General features: G+C 48.9%; 1 protein-coding gene across 4 annotated transcripts in view; it reads right to left on the bottom strand.

Annotated features, from left to right (window-relative positions):
• The window catches only part of napepld (N-acyl phosphatidylethanolamine phospholipase D), a 75,319-nt gene that overhangs the window by 11,826 nt on the left and 41,687 nt on the right, over positions 1 to 21,806 (bottom strand). For 3 of the 4 annotated variants that reach the window (XM_072471323.1, XM_072471326.1, XM_072471325.1), the window contains exon 5: positions 417 to 2,374. In XM_072471323.1, coding sequence (XP_072327424.1) covers positions 2,249 to 2,374 — 126 coding nt within the window. In that variant the 3' untranslated portion in view covers positions 417 to 2,248. Of the gene's footprint in view, positions 1 to 416; positions 2,375 to 21,806 lie in introns of those variants that run through there. The other variant, XM_072471324.1, reaches the window with a different exon arrangement.

The raw sequence follows: 21,806 nt of genomic DNA, 5'->3' as shown, positions 1-21,806 counted from the left end.
CCTCTTCCAATAACTATATCCTGTTTAGAAATATTAGAGGCAAAACTGCATGCAAAGTTCCAGATGTGATCTTGAGGCCAAATACGTTTTAAATTACCTTTATGAATAAATAAACGACAACTTAAGAGCTCTTATTTTGTTACACCCTTCTAACTTCTCCTTTTGTGCATTATCTGGATGTCTGAATACACTTCATGTCCATTCAGTTATTTCTTGAAGTGCAGTCCTAGGTTTGTAGGCAAATACAGCAGTCAGTTTGAGTATATTAAGTTTCCACATACCACAAACTGGAAGAATGCCCAGTCAATGTACTTATACTGAAGTTACAGTGAATACAGAAAATTAGCCCCTTTGTATTTATGTAAAGAAATCTTAATCTCTTAAATAATCTGAATGGAGACAAACAAAGACACGGCAACAAGAAAATAGAGACTTGTTTTAATTTTTGTCTGTTAACAATGTCATTGAGAGATCAGCTGGAGTTTTTCTTCTCAAGTTTTACATTTCATCACATTTTTATGTATACTAAAAATATTTCACCTCAGCTCCTACTCTGTTCTAATGGTACACAACACCCACACAGTCCTCAAGTGTTAATCAGTTGGAAAGGAGGATTAGAATAGTAGCTACAAAATATGTAACTATTAGCCATTCAAACTGGCTAGGTTTTTTTAGATGGGAAAATAAACCCGGGATAGATGTACTTCCCACAGTGAAAATCACATCCACCCCTGAGAAAATTGATTAAAAACATTTAAAACATCTCCTGTCTGAGAGGAGACACAAAGGGCGGAATTCTCCGAAATGGAGACAGAGTGTGAACGCCGTCGCGTTTCATGACGACACAAAACGGGCGCGAGCACTACCGATTACGCCGCTGGAGCGGTTCATGCCGCGCCAGCCTCCCTTCCCGGACCATGCGCACTGGCGCCGTGCCAACCCGCGCATGCGTAGTTGGGCCGCACCAGCCCGCGAATGCGCGGGGGACTTCCTTAACATGCTGGCCCCGACGCAACAAGGCGTGGGGTTCAGGGGCCAGCCGCGTAATAAAATAGGGCTGGGGCTGGAGAAGCCGGCCCGTCGATCGGCGGGCCAGACCCCATCGGAGGCCCCCTCCGGTGAAGGAGCGCTTTTCCCCACCCCACAGGCTGCCCCCTGGCCCTACGCGCAGAGTTCCCGCCAGCTGTGGGCAGGTGTGAACAGCGCCGGCGGGACTCTGCCGTTTCCGCGCGGCCGCTTGGCCCATCAAGGCCGGAGAATCAGCGCCGCGCCAAACGCGCCGGCACAGATGGCTGGCGCCGATTCTCTGCTCCTCGGAGAATAGCCTGCCGGTGTCGGACTGGCGCCGCGGGAAAAAATGGCGCGGACGGCGATTCTCCCATACGGCGCGGCATGGGAGAATCCCGCCCAAAGTATTTATAAAACAGCCAGGAATACAAATTTGGTGGTGAATTAGCATATCAGACAGAGCCAGGGTTCCAGCAAAGCACCTTTGAATTAACTAGGTAGCCCTACCATTATCCTCTCCTGCCAGTCTTGCATCTTCCCCTAACTATGTAGCATTTGCTTATTTTCACAACAATGACCAATTATATTACTCATGGCCACAGATCATTTATTCATAAAATACACTGATAATCCACATCTTTGTACATCTACCTGACCACAAATGCATCTATAGTGTCAGTACAATTTCTGCTTATTAAAGAGGCACTTAACTTAAGGCCAACTTTCCAATTCAAGCTCAAGGTCATCATTCAAGCTGCACTGAAATCTCTGCGTGTACAGTATTTAGTTTGAGTAAACCTTTATGCATTTCACATGCTCAAAAATGTCAATTTATTTAAAGTGTGCAAACTTAAAAACATTTTTGGCAAACGTGCAGGTGGCAGGTTGAATGCATCTACAATGGAAGACAATCACGGGCTCACTTTAGGCAGCTCACACACTGCAAAACCCACATATTTATTCAAAGCGTTCAGCAATAAAATAGCATCTTTTCGTAGTTCGATAAAACAAACACTATATAGACTAATTGATAAAAATTTTAGGGGAAGAGAAATTGACTTTGTAAAGCAGGCACACATGATGCTTAGTTTTAGAATATGCAGTGAGATTAAAGGACCATGACAATTCATAAACTAATGGCACTTCAATTAAAATTCAGTCCAAAATTAAAAACAGTGGTTATCAGAAAGTTTCACTTGCCATGTGTGAAACACCAACGCTTAAAAAGCAGTTTGCATTTTCACTGAAAACCTTCGTCCTCACTCAAATTCTTTGATTCTCCATGCTTTAAAACAAAGAAATCCTCCGGTTTCAATCCATATCTTTCTCGAGCTTCCTCAAGTTTTCTTGGAGGTTCCAAGTAGTACTGGAATTGAAAAATCCTTTATTAATTCATGCTATAGCTTTGAAATGGTCAAGAAAAGACACAATTATGAGGACATTGATGCCAATAAACAATTTTTCATTTCAGTATGATCGGTAAACTGCCACCTCAAAGATATACACTTCATTTTTTACAATTTTATATTCTCTGCCCTGGTTTTTATTGTTAAAGAGCCACTCCTTTCCAACTTATGAGGTCAGGAAGGCATTTTCCAATAGTACCCTTGAAACAAATAGCAGGAGGCATAAAGAGCAAGCTGGAGTAATTGAAGTGAAAGTCACTTTCAAACCTTTCACACTTAACCTACCTTGATGCCAATATTGGCATTTGGTCATACAGAAAATTATTTTTTGCTGATCCTGTCTTACCGCTTTGGTAATGCAGTAGGACGTCAATCTGGTGCATCAGCCATTTGTCCCTCTGTCACACTTCGGAACGGAATCATTTGAATTGTTTATGCAACCAGAAAATGATGTATTACATTTTACAAGAACTTTCTGCAGATACAGCAGCTTAAGTTGACCAGCACCCCAAAATGGTTAGGGGCTTGTGATGGAAAGATGAATACCTTGCATCTGTTCAATGTGATGCAGGTCACATACCAACTTCTGGCTGCCTGATAGTTACCATGATTATAGTGGAGCTAGCCATGCTGTTGAGTGGCTGCACACCTCAGAAGGAATCTAAAGTGGTGAGAGGCGAGCATCAGTTAAAGCTAGCCTACAATGATTAAAGCCAGTCTGTACCTTTTAAAGGGGAAGTGCATTGTGGCTGAAGCAGGTGGTGGAAGTCCCTGTACAAGTCATTTCAATGTGGAAAAAACAATGTCACAACATGGGAGAAAGCATACTCCAAAGTTCTTAGATGCTGCACTGGAATCCTAGGTGAGGAAGTACAAAGGAGAAGAGATGTGTATAGTCACAGAAGGCCCTTCAGACAAATGCTCAGAAGACAGTGTAACGAGATAGCCGCAGCAGTTAATGCCAGGAATTTGCAGTGTTGCAAAAAAAATCCAGTGATCTCACAGAAGTGATTAAGATCAATAAATTCATCTTCAAATGCCATAACAATTCAGTCGCCTATCAAAAATCTCTATCAATCAGGATTCTTACCTAACGTTTAATAATAATAATCACTTATTGTCACAAGTAGGCTTCAATGAAGCTACTGTGAAATGCCCCGCGTCGCCACATTCCAGCGCCTGTTCGGAGAGGTCGGTACGGGAATTGAACCTGCGCTGCTGGCCTTGTTCTGCATTACAAGCCAGTTGTTTAGCCCACTAAACCAGCCCCTATTGCGCTGCTGCAAGTCATATACTCACATCTCACAACTTGCACACGCTGCCAGCTGTTCAGCCATGACAGTCACATTAGTCAAAAAGATTGCACCACGCTCATTGATGTGCTTCCCACTTTTTGCTGCTGCCTTCATGGCTGCAGATGCCATTGTTCAAACGGGCTTGTTGGGTGTTACAACAATGCAGTAATTACTAATTAGTAATTGCTGAGGCACCACACCAGGGGAGGGCCAGTACTTCCACGGAGCATGAACCTCTTGTTTACTCTCAGGATGACAGCATTCATCGTCCCAACATTGCCACTCTGCAAATGCTCTTGCTGTTATGGTCAGTCAGCCAGCCCATAATGCTGCCACCCATACCAAGTTACAGTCTGAAGGTAGGCCTTATGAACCCAGAGCTGCTTGTGATTGTCCTGCAAGGCTATCTGCATTCCCCTCCAATGAAAGTCAGCAACATTCAACCAGCCACCCTGTAGCCACATGGGTGGTGCCACATAGCAGACGAGGAAAGGGACTAGCATATGGGGGATGGTTGGGAATCAGATAGTGGAAAACTAGTTGTATGTTTTTGCCTATTTAATTGTAATTACTGTTCATAATTTTACAAACTTGGTGATTATAGTCAATGTAACTCAACCGAAACCACAGGTATTAATATAAAGTCTAATTTCAGTTGTGTTGTGACCCGGGGTCAAGTGGGGCTGGAATTGACTGCGCACTAGCCTAGAGTGCCTTAACAATAGCAATAGCCAGTAATAATGAATCGACAAAAAACATGTAAGTATTTGTGATCTCTTTAAATAGCCCTGGTGGGCTTGAGATGCTGCTTCATGCTCCTGAACGTGTATTCAGTCTTGTGTGGTTAAAAGATGGAATTTAACATGCCACACCTTAAAGGGTGGCATGGTGGCACAGTGATTAGCACTCAGCTCCAGGGACCCGGGTTCAATTGTGGCCTCATGTGACTCTGTGTGGAGTTTGCACTTTCTCCCCGTGTCTGTGTGGGTTTCTTCTGGGTGCTCCGGTTTCCTCCCACAGTCCAAAGATGTGCAGGTTAGGTGAATTGGCCATGATCTATTGCCCCTTAGTGTCCAAAAGGTTAGGTTAGGTGGGATTACTGGGTTAAGGGGATAGGGTGGGGGCCTGACCCTAGGTAGAGTACCCTTTCAGGGGGTCGGTACAGACTCGATGGGCCAAATGGCCTCATTCTGCACTGCAGTGATACTATGATTCTGTCTTGGCGTTTGCCATCCAATACTGCCTAATTGTCTTTCTATTCAAAGAGAGTTGACTACATATTTAAATCCTACACACTGATTTAAGCCTTGATCTGCTTAATCTGCAGATCTCCAGCAGATACTCACTGAATGCATACTAACACTCTCGCTAATATGGTGCCTTGTGCACAGACACCAATTTGGAGGCTAATTGTAGCGCCCCAAAAATGGGGCATTTGTGCTGATTAATTCTAACTGATGCTGCAATCCTTGATTATCACACTGTGGGCACAAACAATCCACCAAAACCACTATATAAAGTGTGTCACAATTTTAACAATAGATATGGGGCTGGATTCTCTAAAATGGGGCTATGTCCCCAACGCCGGCATAAAAACACTGGAGTTTCACTCCAGACTTTCCTGAAAAAAATAAAGAGCAATTCACTTACTTGCCGGGACCCGGGGAGCTTCATGCAGCTTTGGCTGCGGATACGGGCCAATATGGATCTGGTTCCAAGTCCGCGCATAGCAGTGGCCAATTGCGATGGCGGACCGCGGACCAGGGCCAAGAAACAAGGTCTCACCGATCTGCACCGCGCTGCTTAATCTGACCCGCCTGATTGCTGCCCCGGCCGTCCATAAGGCCCCCCCCCCGGTGCTGGATCCCCCCGCCCCCCACCAGGGCGGCCACGGACTGAGTCTGCAGCTACCGCACGTAAGCCCCGGCTGGCCAGACGTGGTTAGAACCACGCCTTCGGGAACTCGGCCGGTCGGGACCAGAGTATCACTGGGAGAGCCTCTGGAAATGGCCCCCAAGCGACGCGTTGTGATTTGCGGGTGAGTGATTCTCCGGGGACCGTAGAATCGCGGGAGCGGCGCCATGCCCGATTCTCACGTAAAAGCCGATTCTCCGCCCCCGCGCCAAACGCGATTTCGGAGCGGGGCTGCGGAGAATCCAGCCCACATTTGTTGTTTTGTCACATGCTTGTCGAGATCAAGAATTTAAAAAGTTGCTTTCAAAATTTGTTAACGCTTTAATTTGTTCTTTGTAAATTAAAAATGTTAAATCTAGAGAAGAAATATAAATTATTTATTACTTACTAGAAAACAAAGTTTAAAAAATTGCCATTGGGCACATACCACCTCTGGCAACCCTTTGTCTTTCTCAAAATGTCGTATGTTGTGAGGTTACCTTTGGGAATTCCACTGGTTACACTAGAACATAGAACAGTACAGCACAGTACAGGCCCTTCAGCCCACGATGTTGTGCCGACCATTTATCCTAATCTAAGATCAACCTAACCTACACCCCTTCAATTTCCTGCTGTCCATGTGCTTGTCTAAGAGTTGCTTAAATGTCCCTAATGACTCTGACTCCACAACCTCTGCTGGCAGTGCATTCCACACACCCACCACTCTCTGTGTAAAGAACCTACCTCTGACATCTCCCTTGTCATAATATACACCGTAAGAAGTTTTACAACACCAGGTTAAAGTCCAACAGGTTTGTTTCGATGTCACCAGCTTTCGGAGCGCTGCTCCTTCCTCAGGTGAATATACACCAGTATATCATGGTGCAAACACACACTGATGGACACACAGTGGGACCAATCAACACACAGAACACTGCAGCCAATCACCAGCTAGAGCACACGCACTATAAAGACAGGGGGCATCAGAGTTCCCGCTCATTCGAGTTGCAGCTAGCTAGGAGGACAGAGCTCATAGCCTGTAACACAGACAGTCACCATGTGCTGAGTGCATCGACTGGTTAGGACAAGGCAAAGGTCTTTAGTTAAAGCTAGTATCGTGTTAACCCACAGTCAGAGTATGTTAAACAGTTAATGATTCAATAAAATAGTGTTGCACTATTTCAAGTGTCGGTGACCTGTATGTGTTCCACGGATCCAGAGCACCCAACACATCATGATACCAGGAGTTGAGGGATATTAGCACTTCTTAGACCTACCTGCAAGTGATCTGCCTTCCGCCAGCATTCCGTCATCTGCCAACATGGACAACATCAGCCCACCGCCGCCGCTCCGCATAGCCGGCAACCTAGGGACCAACTGGAAGATATTCGAACAGCGCTTCCAGCTCTTCCTCGAGGCCACAGACCAGGAAGATTGCTCTCCTCCTCTCCACGGCCGGAGACCATGCCATCCACATTTTCAATTCTCTCACCTTTGCGGATGATGAAGATAAAACAAAGTTCAAGACGGTCTTCCTCACGTTTGACACTCACTGCAGCGTAGAGGTGAATGAAAGTTTTGAGCGTTACGTGTTCCAACAGCGTTTGCAGGGTAAGGATGAACCTTTCCAATCCTTTCTCACGCACCTCCGCATCCTTGCGCAGTCTTGCAGCTACGGGCCCAACTCCGACTCCATGATACGCAACCAGATCGTTTTCGGTGTTCAGTCGGACCCCCTACGACAGCAGCTCCTCAAAGTAAAACAGCTCACCCTAGCGACCGCCATTGAGACCTGTGTCTTACACGAAAACGCCACGAGTCGGTACTCCCACATCCAAGCGGCTGAAACGGCGCAGCAAGGTCCGGTGACAAAATTCATAATGCTGAAGTGCAAAGGGACTTGGGAGTCTTGGTCCAGGATTCTCTAAAGGTAAACTTGCAGGTTGAGTCCGTAATTAAGAAAGCAAATGCAATGTTGTCATTCATCTCAAGAGGCTTGGAATATAAAAGCAGGGATGTACTTCTGAAGCTTTATAAAGCATTAGTTAGGCACCATTTAGAATACTGTGAGCAATTTTGGGCCCCACACCTCAGGAAGGACATACTGGCACTGGAGCGGGTTCAGCGGAGATTCACACGGATGATCCCAGGAATGGTAGGCCTAACATACGATGAACGTCTGAGGATCCTGAGATTATATTCATTGGAGTTTAGGAGGTTGAGGGGAGATCTAATAGAAACTTACAAGATAATGAATGGCTTAGATAGGGTGGATGTAGGGATGTTGTTTCCATTAACAGGGGAGACTAGGACCCGGGGGCACAGCCTTAGAATAAAAGGGAGTCACTTTAGAACAGAGATGAGGAGAAATTTCTTCAGCCAGAGAGTGGTGGGTCTGTGGAATTCATTGCCACAGAGGGCGGTGGAGGCCGGGACGTTGAGTGTCTTTAAGACAGAAGTTGATAAATTCTTGATTTCTCGAGGAATTAAGGGCTATGGAGAGAGAGCGGGTAAATGGAGTTGAAATCAGCCATGATTGAATGGTGGAGTGGACTCGATGGGCCGAATGGCCTTACTTCCACTCCTATGTCTTATGGTCCCCACAAGGCGCATGCGCGGTGGCGCAGCGAACGTGCTGGCGCTACGACGTGCAGCAACTGTGGCTCCGCCCATTTAAAACGGCAATGCCCTGCCAAATCTCGACAATGCCAAAGATGTGGCAGACCTGGCCACTATGCTGTCTTCTGCCGAGCAGCTCAGCCTGCCAATTCATATCGCTTCAGCCAGCCTCGCAGGAATGTCCGGGCAATTCAACCCACGGTCATCGAGTCCGATTCTGACCTCCCACACAGCAGTGACACCGAGGACCCGAAGACGCCTTTTCGAGTCGGTGTCGTGACAAAAAACAGGCTGTCCCTGAAGCAAAGACACCAGCCGCTGTCGGTATACAGCATCGATCCAGACGATGAGTGATGTGCCACCCTGACGGTTAACCGGTCCCAAATACGATTCCGCCTGGACACTGGTGCCTCCGCCAATCTAATTGCGCGGTCTGACTTCCAAAGCCTTCGTGTCAAACCAGCCATCCTTCCATCAGCCTGCCAGCTAGTGGATTGTAATGGCAATGTCATTCCTGCTAGCGCCTCGTGCAAACTTGAAGTGACGCACAGGTCACGCAAAGCCATCCTTCCTTTTGAAATCGTGGGCTCCTCGAAAGCCTCCCTGCTTGGCGCACAGGCATGCAAGCTGTTGAACCTAGTTCAGAGAGTTCACTCTTTCTCTCCTGATGAGGCGTCTGCTTTTCAGGACACTGACTTCAGGGTGCAACTCGACGCCATCATCGACCAGCACCACAACCAGCATCAAAGGCATGGACACACTCCCATATACCTACAAGATCTCACTGAAACAGAACGCCACGCCTGTGGTGCACGCACCTCGCAGGGTCCCAGCACCCCTTACGGACCGCCTCAAGCAGCAGCTGCAGGACCTCCAGGACCAAGGAGTGATCTCCAGAGTCACGGAACCAACCGACTGGGTCAGCTCCATGGTATGTGTGAAAAAGCCATCCGACGACTTGAGAATTTGCATTGATCCGAAGGATCTGAATCGCAATATCATGAGGGAGCATTATCCAATTCCCAAGCGTGAAGAGATCACATGCGAGATGGCTCGTGCCAAGCTCTTCACCAAACGCGACGCCTAGAAAGGATTCTGGCATATCCAGCTCGACAAATCCAGCAGGAAACTGTGTACATTCAATACCCCCTTTGGCAGATATTGTTACAACAGGTTGCCGTTTGGGATCATATCTGCTCAGAAGTGTTCCATAGGATCATGGAACAAATGATGGAAGGCATTGAAGGTGTTCGCGTCTATGTCGACGACATAATCATTTGGTCCACCACCCCGCAGGAACATGTCAGTCGCCTCCAGCGCGTGTTCAAACGCATACGTGAGCAGGGCCTATGCCTCAACAGGGCCAAATGTTCTTTTGGTCAGACGGAACTCAAGTTCCTCGGGGACCACATCTCCCAGTTGGGTGTGCGGCCAGATGTGGACAAGGTGGCTGCTATCACAGCCATGAAAACGCCAGAGGACAAGAAGGCGGTCCTCTGATTTCTGGGCATGGTCAACCTTTTAGGGAAGTTCATCCCTAACCTCGCCTCTCATACCACGGCTCTCAGGAACCTGGTCAGGAAGACGACAGACTTCCAATGGCTCCCTGCCCACGAGCGCGAATGGAGAGAACTCAAAACCAAACTCACCACGGCCCCGGTCTTAGCTTTCTTTGATCCAGCAAAAGAGACCAAAACTTTGACCGATGCCAGCCAATCCGGCATTGGGGCAGTGCTCCTGCAACGCGATGAGGCCTCCACATGGGCCCCCGTTGCATATGTGTCACGCGCCATGACCCCCATGGAACAGCGCTACGCGCAGATAGAAAAGGAGTGCCTGGGCCTTCTGACCAGTGTAGTTAAGTTTCACGATTATGTGTACGGACTTCCTCAATTCACACTCGAGACCGACCATCGCCCGCTGGTCAATATAATACAGAGAGACTTGAACGACATGACGCCTCGCCTCCAGCGTATTCTTCTCAAGCTCCGGCGATACGACTTCCAGCTGGCATACACCCCAGGCAAAGATCTCATCATTGCCGACGCTCTCTCCAGGGAAGTCAACACTCCGTGTGACCCAGCGGGATTCGTCTGCCAGGTTGACGCCCATGTGGCCTTCGTGGCTTCCAATCTACCTGCCACGGATGAACGCCTCGTCCAAATTCGTCCTGGAACAGCTACACAAGGGCCATCTTGACGTGGAAAAGTGCCGCCTACGGGCCCGGCATTAATGACGACATAGCCAACACAGTGCTCAACTGCCCCACTTGTCAGCGCTTCCAGCCGGCCCAACCACGTGAGACCCTGCAGCCCCATGAGTTGGTCACGTCACCTTGGACCAAGGTGGGCATCAACCTGTTCCACGCGCTGGGCAGAGACTATGTCCTGATTGTGGACTACTTTTCAAATTACCCGGAGGTGATACGGTTGCACGACATTACATCGTCTGCAGTCATCCGTGCCTGTAAGGACACCTTTGCTTGACACGGCATCCCACTCACGGTGATGTCGGACAATGGTCCCTGCTTCGCAAGCCAGGAATGGTCCAACTTTGCCAGGCGGTACAATTTTGCCCATGTGACATCCAGTCCCCTGTACCCCCAATCCAACGGCAAAGCGGAGAAGGGCGTCCACATAGTCAAACGGCTCCTCTGCAAGGCTGCTGATGCTGGGTCCGATTTCTACCTCGCCTTGCTGGCCTATCGCTCCACCCCACCTGTCCACTGGCCTGTCGCCAGCCCAGCTGCTCATGGGTCCCACCCTGAGGGCGATGGTGCCGTCCATTCATGTCCCAGACCTCGACCACGTTCCGGTCCTTTGACGGATGCCGCTGTCTCGTGCACAGCACAAGGCGGCTCATGACTCCCGTGCAGCTGATCTCCCTGCTCTGGCTCCAGATGACAACGTCCGCATCCATCTTCCGGATGGTGGCTGGTCTGCAACTGCTGTGGTCCTTCGGCAGGTGGCCCCCCGCTCGTTCCTGGTTTGTCTACCGGATGGCTCCATTCTGCGCCGCAATCGACGTGCCCTTCGTCTCGTTCCGCGCTGGCTACGTGATCCTCCACTGTCACCTCGCCCTCCTGCTGACCCTGCCATGGACTATGCAGAGATCCCGGACACTCTGCATCCTCCTCACTCTGACGCAGTCCAGCCCGCTCCTGAACCGGCAGCTCCCGACCCACCCTTGAGGCGGTCAACCAGAATTCGTCGCCCACCTCAGAGACTTAATTTGTGAACTTTGTGGACTTATGGACTTTCTGATTTGTTCTGTTCTTCCGTTTAATCGTTTACGTGGTTTGTATATAGTGTTCATCTCGTTATTCTTGTGACATACTGTTTTTCTGCACCAGGCACCTTCCCATGTAAATAGCTTAGTTCTCGTGTACATAGTCCTGTAAATATTTCGCACACACGTAGTCAGGGACATTCTCACCATACACTATTTATTGCCACACCGGTACATTTTTTATAAAAGGGGGGGATGTCATAATATACACCAGTATATCATGGTGCAGACACACACTGATGGACACACAGTGGGACCAATCAACACACACAACACCGCAGCCAATCACCAGTTAGAGCACACGCACTATAAAGACAGGGAGTATCAGAGTTCCCACTCATTCGAGTTGCAGCTAGCTAGGAGGACAGAGCTCACAGCCTGTAACACAGTCATTCACCATGTGCTGAGTGCATCGACTGGTTAGGACAAGGCAAAGGTCTTTAATTAAAGCTAGTATCGTGTTAACCCACAGTCAGAGTATGTTAAACGGTTAATGATTTAATAAAATAGTGTTGCACTATTTCAAGTGTTGGTGACCTGTATGTGTTCCACGGATCCAGAACACCCAACACATCACCCTATACCTTCCTCCAATCACCTTAAAATTATTTCCCCTCGTGTCAGCCATTTCCACCCTGGGGAAAGGTTTCTGGCTATCCACTCTATCGATGCCTCTCATCACCTTGTACACCTCTAACAAGTCACCTGTCTGCCTTCTTCGCTCTAGTGAGAAAAGTCCTAGCTCCCTCATCCTTTCTTCATAAGACATGCCCTCCAGTCCAGGCAGCATCCTGGTAAATCTCCTCTGGACCCTCTTCAAAGCATCCACATCCTTCCTATAATGAGCCGACCAGAACTGGACACAATATTTCAAGTGTGTTCTAACTAGGGTTTTATAAAGCTGCAGCAAAACCTCGCGGCTCTTAAACTCAATCCCCCTGTGAATGAAAACCAACACACCGTATGCCTTCTTAACAACTCTATCAACCTGGGTGGCAACTTTGAGGGATCTATGTACGTGGACCCCAAGATCCCTCTGTTCCTCCACACCTCCAAGAATCCTGCCTTTAACCCTGTATTCAGCATTCAAATTCGACCTTCCAAATGAATCACTTCACATTTATCAAGGTTGAACACCATCTGCCACTTCTCAGCCCAGCTCTGCATCCTGTCAATGTCCTGTTGTAATCTGCAACAACCCTCAACACTATCTACAACTCCCTCAACCTTCGTGTCATTGGTAAACTTACTAACCCACCTTTCCACTTCCTCATCCAAGTCATTTATAAAAACCACAAAGAGCAGAGGTCCCAGAACAGATCCTTGCGGGACACCACTGGTAACGAACCTCCAGGCGGAATACTTTCCATCCACTACCACTCGTTGTCTTCTTTCGGTCAGATAATTCTGTATCCAGACAGCCATATTTCCCTGCTTTCTGAATGATCCTACCATGAGGAACCTTATCAAATGCCTTACTGAAAATCCATACACACCACATCCACTGCCCAAACTTCATCAATGTGTCTCGTCACATCCTCAAAGAATTCAATGAGGCTTGTGAGGCATGACCTGCCCCTCACAATGCCATGCTGACTATCTTTAATCAAACTATTTTCTAAATAATCATAAATCCTGGGCGAAATTCTCCCCCAACGGCGCGATGTCCGCCGACTGGCGCCAAAAACGGCGCCAATCAGACGGGCATCGCGCCGGCCCAAAGGTGCGGAATGCTCCGCATCTTTGGGGGCCGAGCCCAACATTGAGGGGCTAGGCCGGCGCCGGAGGGATTTCCGCCCCGCCAGCTGGCGGAAATGGCGTTTGTTGCCCCGCCAGCTGGCGGAAATGGCGTTTGTTGCCCCGCCAGCTGGCGTGGAAATGCGGCGCATGCGCGGGAGCGTCAGTGGCCGCCGACAGTTTCCCGCGCATGCGCAGTGGGGAGAGTCTCTTCCGCCTCCGCCATGGTGGAGGCCGTGGCGGAGGCGGAAGGGAAAGAGTGCGCCCACGGCACAGGCCCGCCTGCGGATCAGTGGGCCCCGATCACGGGCCAGGCCACAGTGGGGGCACCCCCCGGGGTCAGATCGCCCCGCGCCCCCCCCAGGACCCCGGAGCCCGCCCACGCCGCCTGATCCCGCCGGTAAATACCAGCTTTGATTTACGCCGGCGGGACAGGCAATTTCTGGGCGGGACTTCGGCCCATCCGGGCCAGAGAATTGAGCGGGGGGTCCCGCCAACCGGCGCAGGCCGATTCCCGCCCCCGCCCAATCTCCGGTACCGGAGACTTCAGCGGGGGCGGGGGTGGGATTCACGGCGGCCAACGGCCATTCTCCGACCCGGCGGGGGGTCGGAGAATGACGCCCCCTATCTCTCAGAATCCTTTCCAATATTTTGCTCACCACAGACCTAAGACTGATGGGTCTGTAATTCCCAGGGATTTCCCTATTCCCTTTTTTGAACAGTGGAACAACATTCGTCTACCTCCAATCATCCGGTACTTCTCCAGTGGAGGGTGAGGACGCAAAGATCATCGCCAAAGGCGCAGCAATCTCCTCCCTCGCTTCCCGTAGTAACCTTGGGTATATCCCGTCAAGCCCAGGGGACTTATCTATCCTGATGCTTTTCAAAATTTCCAGCACATCCTCCTTCTTAATATCAACTTGTTCGAGTCTATTAACCTGGTTCACGCTGTTCTCATGAGCAACAAGGTCCCTCTCTCTAGTGAATACTGAAGCAAAATATTCATTTAGGGCCTCCCCTACTTCCTCAGACTCTAGGCATAAGTTCCGTCCACTATCCCTGATTGGCCCTACTCTCACTCTGATCATTCTCTTATTTCTCACATATGTGTAGAACACCTTGGGGTTTTCCCTAATCCTTCCCGCCATTACTTTTTCATTCCCCCTTCTAGCTCTCCTCAGTCCATTTTTGAGTTCCTTTCTGGCTCCCTTGTAACCCTCAAGAGGCGTGTCAGATCCTTGCTTCCTCAACCTTACGTAAGCTTCCTTCTTCCTCTTGACTAGAAGCCCCACTTGGCTCCTTCACCTTACCATTCCTTCCTCGTCTCAGTGGGACAAAACTATCCAGCACTCGCAGCAAGTGCTCCTTAACCCCCACATTACTGTTGTGCATTTCCCCAAGAACAATTGTTCCCACTTTATGCTCCTCAGCTCCTGTCTAATGTCAGTATTATTTCCCTTGCCCCAATTAAATACTTTCCCATACTGTCTATTCCTATCCCTCTCCATGACTATGGTAAAGGTGAAGGAGTTGTGGTCACTGTCACCGAAATGCTCTCCCACCGAGACATCTGACACCTGGCCTGGTTCGTTGCCGAGCACCAAGTCCAATATGGCCTCCCCCCCCTAGTCGGCCTATCTACATATTGAGTCAGGAATCCTTCCTGTACACACCTGACAAAATCTGCTCCATCCAAACCATTTGCACTAAGAAGGTTCCAGTCAATATTAGGGAAGTTGAAGTCACCCATGACAACAACTCTGTTACTTCTACACTTTTCCAAGATCTGCCGCCCAATCTGTTCCTTTATCTCTCTGCTGCTATTGGGGGGACTATAGAAAACTCCCAATAAAGTGACTGCTCCTTTCTGGTTTTTGATTTCCACCCATACTGACTCAGTAGACAAACCCTCCTCAACTACCTCCTTTTCTGCAGCTGAGGTGCACTCTCTAATTAACAATGCCACACCCCCTCCTGTTTTACCTCCCTCCCTATTATTCTGAAAACATATAAACCCCGGAATATCTAACAATCATTCCTGCCCCTGTGAAATCCATGTCTCCGTAATGGCCACAACATCGTAGTTCCAAATACTGATCCATGCTCTAAGTTCATCTCCCGTATTTCTGACACTCCTTGCATTGAAACAGATGCACTTTAACCCATTCCACTGAGTGCAACTTTGCCCTATAAACTGTCTATCCTTCCTCACAGACTTGCTGCATACTATTTCTGCCTGTTCAACAGCTACCCTATCCTCTGATCCATAGCTCTGGTTCCCATCCCTCTGCCAAACTAGTTTAAACCCTCCCAAAGAGCTCTAGCAAACCTCCCACCCAGGATATTGATACCCTCCAGTTTAGGTGTAATCCATCCTTCATGTACGGGTCCCACATTACCCAGAAGATATCCCAATGATCCACATATCTGAAGCCTTCCCTCCTGCACCAGCCCAGTAGCCACGTGTTCAGCTGCACTCGCTCTCTGTTCCATGACTCACTTGCACGTGGCACCGGTAGCAATCTTGAGATCACTACTCTGCTTGTCGTGCTCTTTAGCTTCCAACCTAACTCCCTAAAATCACTTTTTAGATCCTCATCCCTTTTCTTAGCTATGTCGTTAGTGCCTATGTGCACCACGACTTCTGGTTACTCCCCCTCCCCCTTAAGAATCCTGTAGACTCGATCCGAGACATCCCTGGCCCTGGCACCCAGGAGGCAACATACCTTCCGGGAGTCTCGTTCGCGACCACAGAATCTCCTATCCATTCCCCTAACCATTGAGTCTCCTATCACTACTGCTTTTCTATTCTCCCCCATTTTCTTCTGAGCCACAGAGCCTGGCTCAGTGCCAGAGACCTGGCCGTTGGGCCTTCCCCCGGTAGGTCATCCCCCCCAACAGCATCCAAAAAGGTATATTTGTTTTGAAGGGGAACGGCCACGAGGGATCCCTGCAATGTCTGCCCCTGCGTTTTCCTTCCCCTGACTGTAACCCAGCTACTCTTTTCCTGTACCTTGGGTGTGGCTACTTCCCGGACCTCTTTATCACCCCCTCTGCCTCCCAGATGATCCTAATTGACTAATTGAGCAATCGCCAATATACTCATGACAACCTTATAGAATGTTACAAGTATAAGGGGCGGAATCCCCCCCCCACGCCGGTTGGAGAATCGCCGGGGAGCCGCGCATGTCCCGCCACGCCACCCCGGCACCCGCACGTGATTCTCCCACCCCCCCCAAAACCGGCGCGGCGAGAATCACGGCTGGCCGCTTGGAGAATCGCCGCTCGCCTGCCCAACACGACGGGTTCCCGCCGGCACTTGATCGCTGCCGGCGGGAACAGCGCGGGAACGCTGGGAGTTCAGCCTGTGGGGTGGGGGGGGGGTGGTTCCTGCACCGGGGGGGGCCCTCAAATGGGGTCTGGCCCACGATCGGTGGGCCGGCCTCTCTGAAGGAGGACCTCCTTTGCTCCGCCGCCCCACAAGATCCATCCGACATCTTCTTGCGGGGCGGCCTCGGGGAGGACGGCAACCGCACATGCACACTGCGCATGCACTGCTTTTACAAGGCGCCAAGGCCCGAGGCGCGTAAATGACGCGACGCCGCTCCTAGCCCCCCGGGAGCGGGAGAATAGGGGGCTGGGAGCGGGCTCCGATGCCGGAGTGAAACACTCCGGTTTTCACTCCGGCGTCGGCACTTAGACTCCTCCGCAACCCAGCATATCCCCGATCCTGGTCACGTAAAATCGCCACTAATTGTCCATTTAATGGGCCTAATTGCCACTTAATTGTTGGCGGACGCGTTTCACGTGCACATGCCCGCTGACCAAACTGTTACATGTAAGTGCAATGTAGTCGGGTCACGTGCCTGGTGTCTCCTCCAGCAATTTTGCATGCTTCCGGGTCAGGTGCACACCTGCTCGATCTAAATTCTGACCAGGATGGCTTTTTTTAAACAACTGTTTGCTTGAAGCCAAAATAATCACTTCTAAATATATGCACTTTTAATTTATTATTATCTAATTACAACATACTCAATATGAAGCAAAATATAATCTCCACAAGACTATTTTAAGGTATGAGTCAGAGATTTGTTGAAATTGCTATTTATGAAGTGGTAATAACAGTAAATTAGGTACTGGGCGAAACTCCACAATATACACATGTTGTATATTAAACGCTCATTTACTGCAATACAAATTCCTTGTGGAGCTTTCACAAAATATATTATAGCACATGGCGTGTCATACAGCTGTAGAATTCTTGCAGTTCTCTAAATGTTAATGTACAAGCCCCTCCCTCCTCCAGCACACAATTGCAATGTTATAAAAAATAGCCTAGATTTTGCTGGAGCACAGCATCTCATTGTGTGCTCTGCTAGTTAACTTCTTTCCCCCACCCCATTTAACTCAAACTAAACAAAATTACCCTGTACATTGCTGCAAGTGTGAACTGATAATAGCACAGTGGAGTTTGGGAATTTGGTGAACAATCTATCTCCTTAACCAATTTAAAGATTGAGAAAGAAAGCAACAACCAAGAAAGAATTAGAGTCAAATCAGGTACAGGAAGAGAATTGGATTAAGAAAGAAAAATGGGATGAATGAAAACTAATAAGAAAAAGAATGACATTTTAAAACCACTAACAATATTTCATCCATCTGAAGGAATGAAACTCCACGGTTTAAATGATACTTTCTCTGGGCTGGAGCGATTAAGCAGCATTGCAGGAACATAAATCTCCTCAAAAAAGTTACAGATGCTGTTAGGAAGCAACCCAAACTGACATTAAATATGAAAATGCAGCAACCTCATGGAAACTCATGCATGGGCCCAATTTTAACTCTGTGCAAACAAGATTTTGAGTGAGTTAAGATTCTTGCCCATGTCGAGGTTGAGTGAGCTGCCATTTTCATGCTAATAGTGGAGTGGCAGAAATCATCCAGTTATTTGTGGTAATTCACTATTCCCTTCCTTGCCACAAGCTGTTAGATGACTTGCACATCAATAACTGTGTGTTATTTTGGCAGGAAATCTGGCCCAATCTCTCACTCATCCAGTACATGTCAACATTAAACCCTGGCCTAGCAACCATCTGGTATAACTATATATTCTAATATTATCCCAAGGTAGGATTACAAGCTACATAGGATATGCAGTCTTTTGGATATCAAAAAGCCAGAATACCTGTGTTCATTCACAAGAACAAAGTTCTCTCATTGAGTTATAATTTTGGGGCTGTATTCCCCCAGCCGTGTGTTCTCAGCGTCATTCATTGGCGGTGGAATTCTATTTATTTATTTATAAATTTAGAGTACCCAATTCATTTTTTTTCCCCAATTAAGGGGCAACTTAGCATGGCCAATTCACCTACCCTGCTCACCTTTTTGGGTTTGTTGGGGGTGAGACCCAATTAGACACAGGAAGAACCGCACGGACAGTGAATCGGGGCCGGGATCGAACCCGGATCCTCGGCGCTGGGAGGCAGCAGTGCTAACCACTGCGCCACCATACACCAGAATTCTCTAATCCCGCCGCTTGTCAATGGGATTTCACATTGAAGCCAACCCACACCGCCAGGAAAGACGCGGGCGGAGGGATGCTTGCTGGGGGGGGGGGGGGGACAGAGAATCCCGACAGCTGGAGAATTCCGGCCCTGATATTTTCTTCCAATCAGGTACAAATTCAAATACCACTCAAGACTGTCAGAAAATTTAAATACGGTTAGTACAGACCAACACAATCAACCTCTCACTCTGCAGTTTATCATTTATATTCAGATTGTAAAAACCGGATACTCACGTTCTGACCAATGTGGGAAAGAAACACTTAACCATTTTGTTACTTAGAACCATCTCTTATTTTTGGCTGAATATTTAGAAATGCATTGAATCTTGTCTTCTGACAATTTTCTCTGCCAGTTTTTTCCATTCCTCTTCTGATGCCACAACTCCTTGGTTAATGTTTCCTGTACCTCTTCTAAATTATCGGTACTTGTACTGAGCCTGATATTTGGATGTAGGAGGCACAACTGAGCCTGATCCTGACTTAACATTAACACGCGTAGCCTCACATTTCCACCAGGGGTCACTAAAGAGTGATCAGGAACAAAACCACAGCGGACTTTTCCTTCCCTTGCGAACAGGCACTGCGGCCTATTGTTGCATCTCTAGATCTGTAAGGATGATCTGTTCATTGCATAAATTCACTGAGCGAATATTCCTTACTATAAGTCTCTCATATTTAAAATAAAATGTCAGCAACATTGGGACTTTAGTGAGGAAGGTTCTTGTTTACACTTAGTTTCTTCTTACCCCTGGTGAGAGTACTGGCTGTGGGGAGTAACATTTGGTGCTTACTGCAGAACTGCCCTCAAAGCAGGTACCAGTGTCAACGCCAGTTCAGATAACAAGCAAAGAACTCTAAAGTATTTTCAGCAACAAAATTAATTTGATTAACCTTTGCTTATTCAAATAGAGTTAAAAGGCTGTGCTTTAACCTTCAGAACCTAGATTTAAATTCAATCCACATTGAATGGCTGAAAAATTCTCTCTTTGTTGAATTTAAGGGTGCCATCTGAAATGAGTTTTCACAATCAGCGTGGGCTGACAGCCCAAAGCTGCCTACATTTTAGCACAAATTGAAAATGTGATTTTGAAAGGCTGTAAGGATGATTTACGCAGAAATAGGGAAGAAATGTCCAATTTGTTTGACCCTCTTAAGGATTTCTAATAATAATAATCTTTATTGTCACAAGTCGGCTTACATTAACAACGCAATGAAGTTACTGTGAAAAGCCCCTAGTCACCACGGACGGGATTCTCTGATCCTGAGGCTAAGTGTTGACGGCGTCATAAACGCCGTCGTGTTTCTCGACGGCATCAACATGGCCTCAGGAGCAGCAATTCTGACCCCTTCAGGGGCCAGCATGGCACTGGAGCGACCGACGCCACTCCAGCTGCCGATCCCCGGCGTCAGATGGGTGTCGCAGGTCTGCACATGCGCGGTGGGGCCGGCGGCAATGCGCGCATGTACAGTGGCTCCCTTCTCCGCGCCGGCCCCGACGCAGCATGGCGTAGGACTACTGGGGCCAGCGCGGAACAAAAGAGGCCCCCAGCCCAAAAGGCCGGCCCGCCGATCGGTAGGCCCCGATCGCGGGCCAGGCCACAGCGGAGGCCCCACCAGAGTCGGGCCCCCCTCCCCCCCACCAGACCGCCCCCAGATGCATCCACGCCGAGGTCCTGCCAGGTAAGAGCAGGTGTGGACGGCGCCAGCGGGACTCGGCTTTTTTAGCATGGCCGCTTAGCCCATCCCGGGCCGAGAATTGCCGGGGGGGCCCGGCATTCGTGCCGGTCCCGCCGATCCTCCGTCTTGGCCCCAGGGTGAGAGAATCCCGCCCCACATTTCGGCACCTGTTTGGGTACACAGAGGGAGAATTCAGAATGTCCAAATTACCTAACAGCATGTCTTTCGGGACTTGTGGGAGAAACCGGAGCACCCGGAGGAAACCCACGGAGAGAATGCGCAGACTCCGCACAGACAGTGACCCATGCCGGGAATCGAACCTAGGACTCTGGTGCTGTGAAGCCATAGTGCTAACCACTATGCTAACGTGCTGCCCACGAGAACGAGTTTATTATTGTGTTACACATTACAGACAGGTGGAATGTTCCTGTTGCTGCAAAGAAACAGCAGCTTTCACTTCCGGTGTGGACCATGGAGTAAGTGGTCACACACAAGGCAGCTCCTGCCCAAGGTTACAGAAAAGAGCTTTTTTTTAAATCAATACGGGGTGGGATTTTGTCAGAGGTGAATGTTGGAGGGGTACTTTCCCCCAGGAATGGTATGTCTCTTGGTTACCAGACCCGGCAGAAACAGTAAAAGATTTGGCTGGAGCTGCAGTAGGGACAAAAGCCTCTTCCAGCATGCAGGTGGGGGAAGGGCAAGCTTAAAGGCTTCAAGCTGACTTGAGGGCCTTTATTAAAGGTGAATTCTAGCAGCAGAGGGAACAACTGTGAAAAGATCTCACCAAGGCCATTGAAGAAGCGGGGACGAGGCTTCCGGTGGCGGCCATGGTGGAGTAGGTCGCGCATTCGGCAGCTCCCGTCTGGAACGGACTCTCAGACCTTTTTCAGGAGTTTCCACAGACCTTTTGGGGCAGATTGGTGAAGCGAACACTGCCAAAAGGATTCCCTCTCTGTGGGACTTCCGGTGACAGCGGGCGGTAGGCAGCTGTGCGTTGGAGGGCTCCCGTTCGGAACGGCATTGTCGGGGGTTAGCGCCCGGTCTTAGGGCCAGCGAAGGCAGTGAAAGTCGGGAGACAGCACAAAGAAAGGAAATGTCGAAGACCGGCAAAAGAAACAGCCGTGAAAAAAGCAGCTGAAAGTCCGTCGGGACTGAAAAGGTCACCGTGGGGTCAGTAACGAAAATGGAGGCTGGAGCGCTAGGGGAGGCTGCATTGCTTACGGCTGAAGAAATAACTAAGGTGATGGCCGTGGAATTCGAAAGGCAGTTTACGAAACATATGGAGGCAATGAGGAAGGAGATGGGGGCGATTATGAA

This window comes from Scyliorhinus torazame, chromosome 13, assembly GCF_047496885.1.
Source record: "Scyliorhinus torazame isolate Kashiwa2021f chromosome 13, sScyTor2.1, whole genome shotgun sequence".
NCBI classification, from domain to species: domain Eukaryota; kingdom Metazoa; phylum Chordata; class Chondrichthyes; order Carcharhiniformes; family Scyliorhinidae; genus Scyliorhinus; species Scyliorhinus torazame.
The sequence above is the reverse complement of the archived record's forward strand: the minus strand, read 5'-3'. Positions and strand labels throughout refer to the sequence as shown.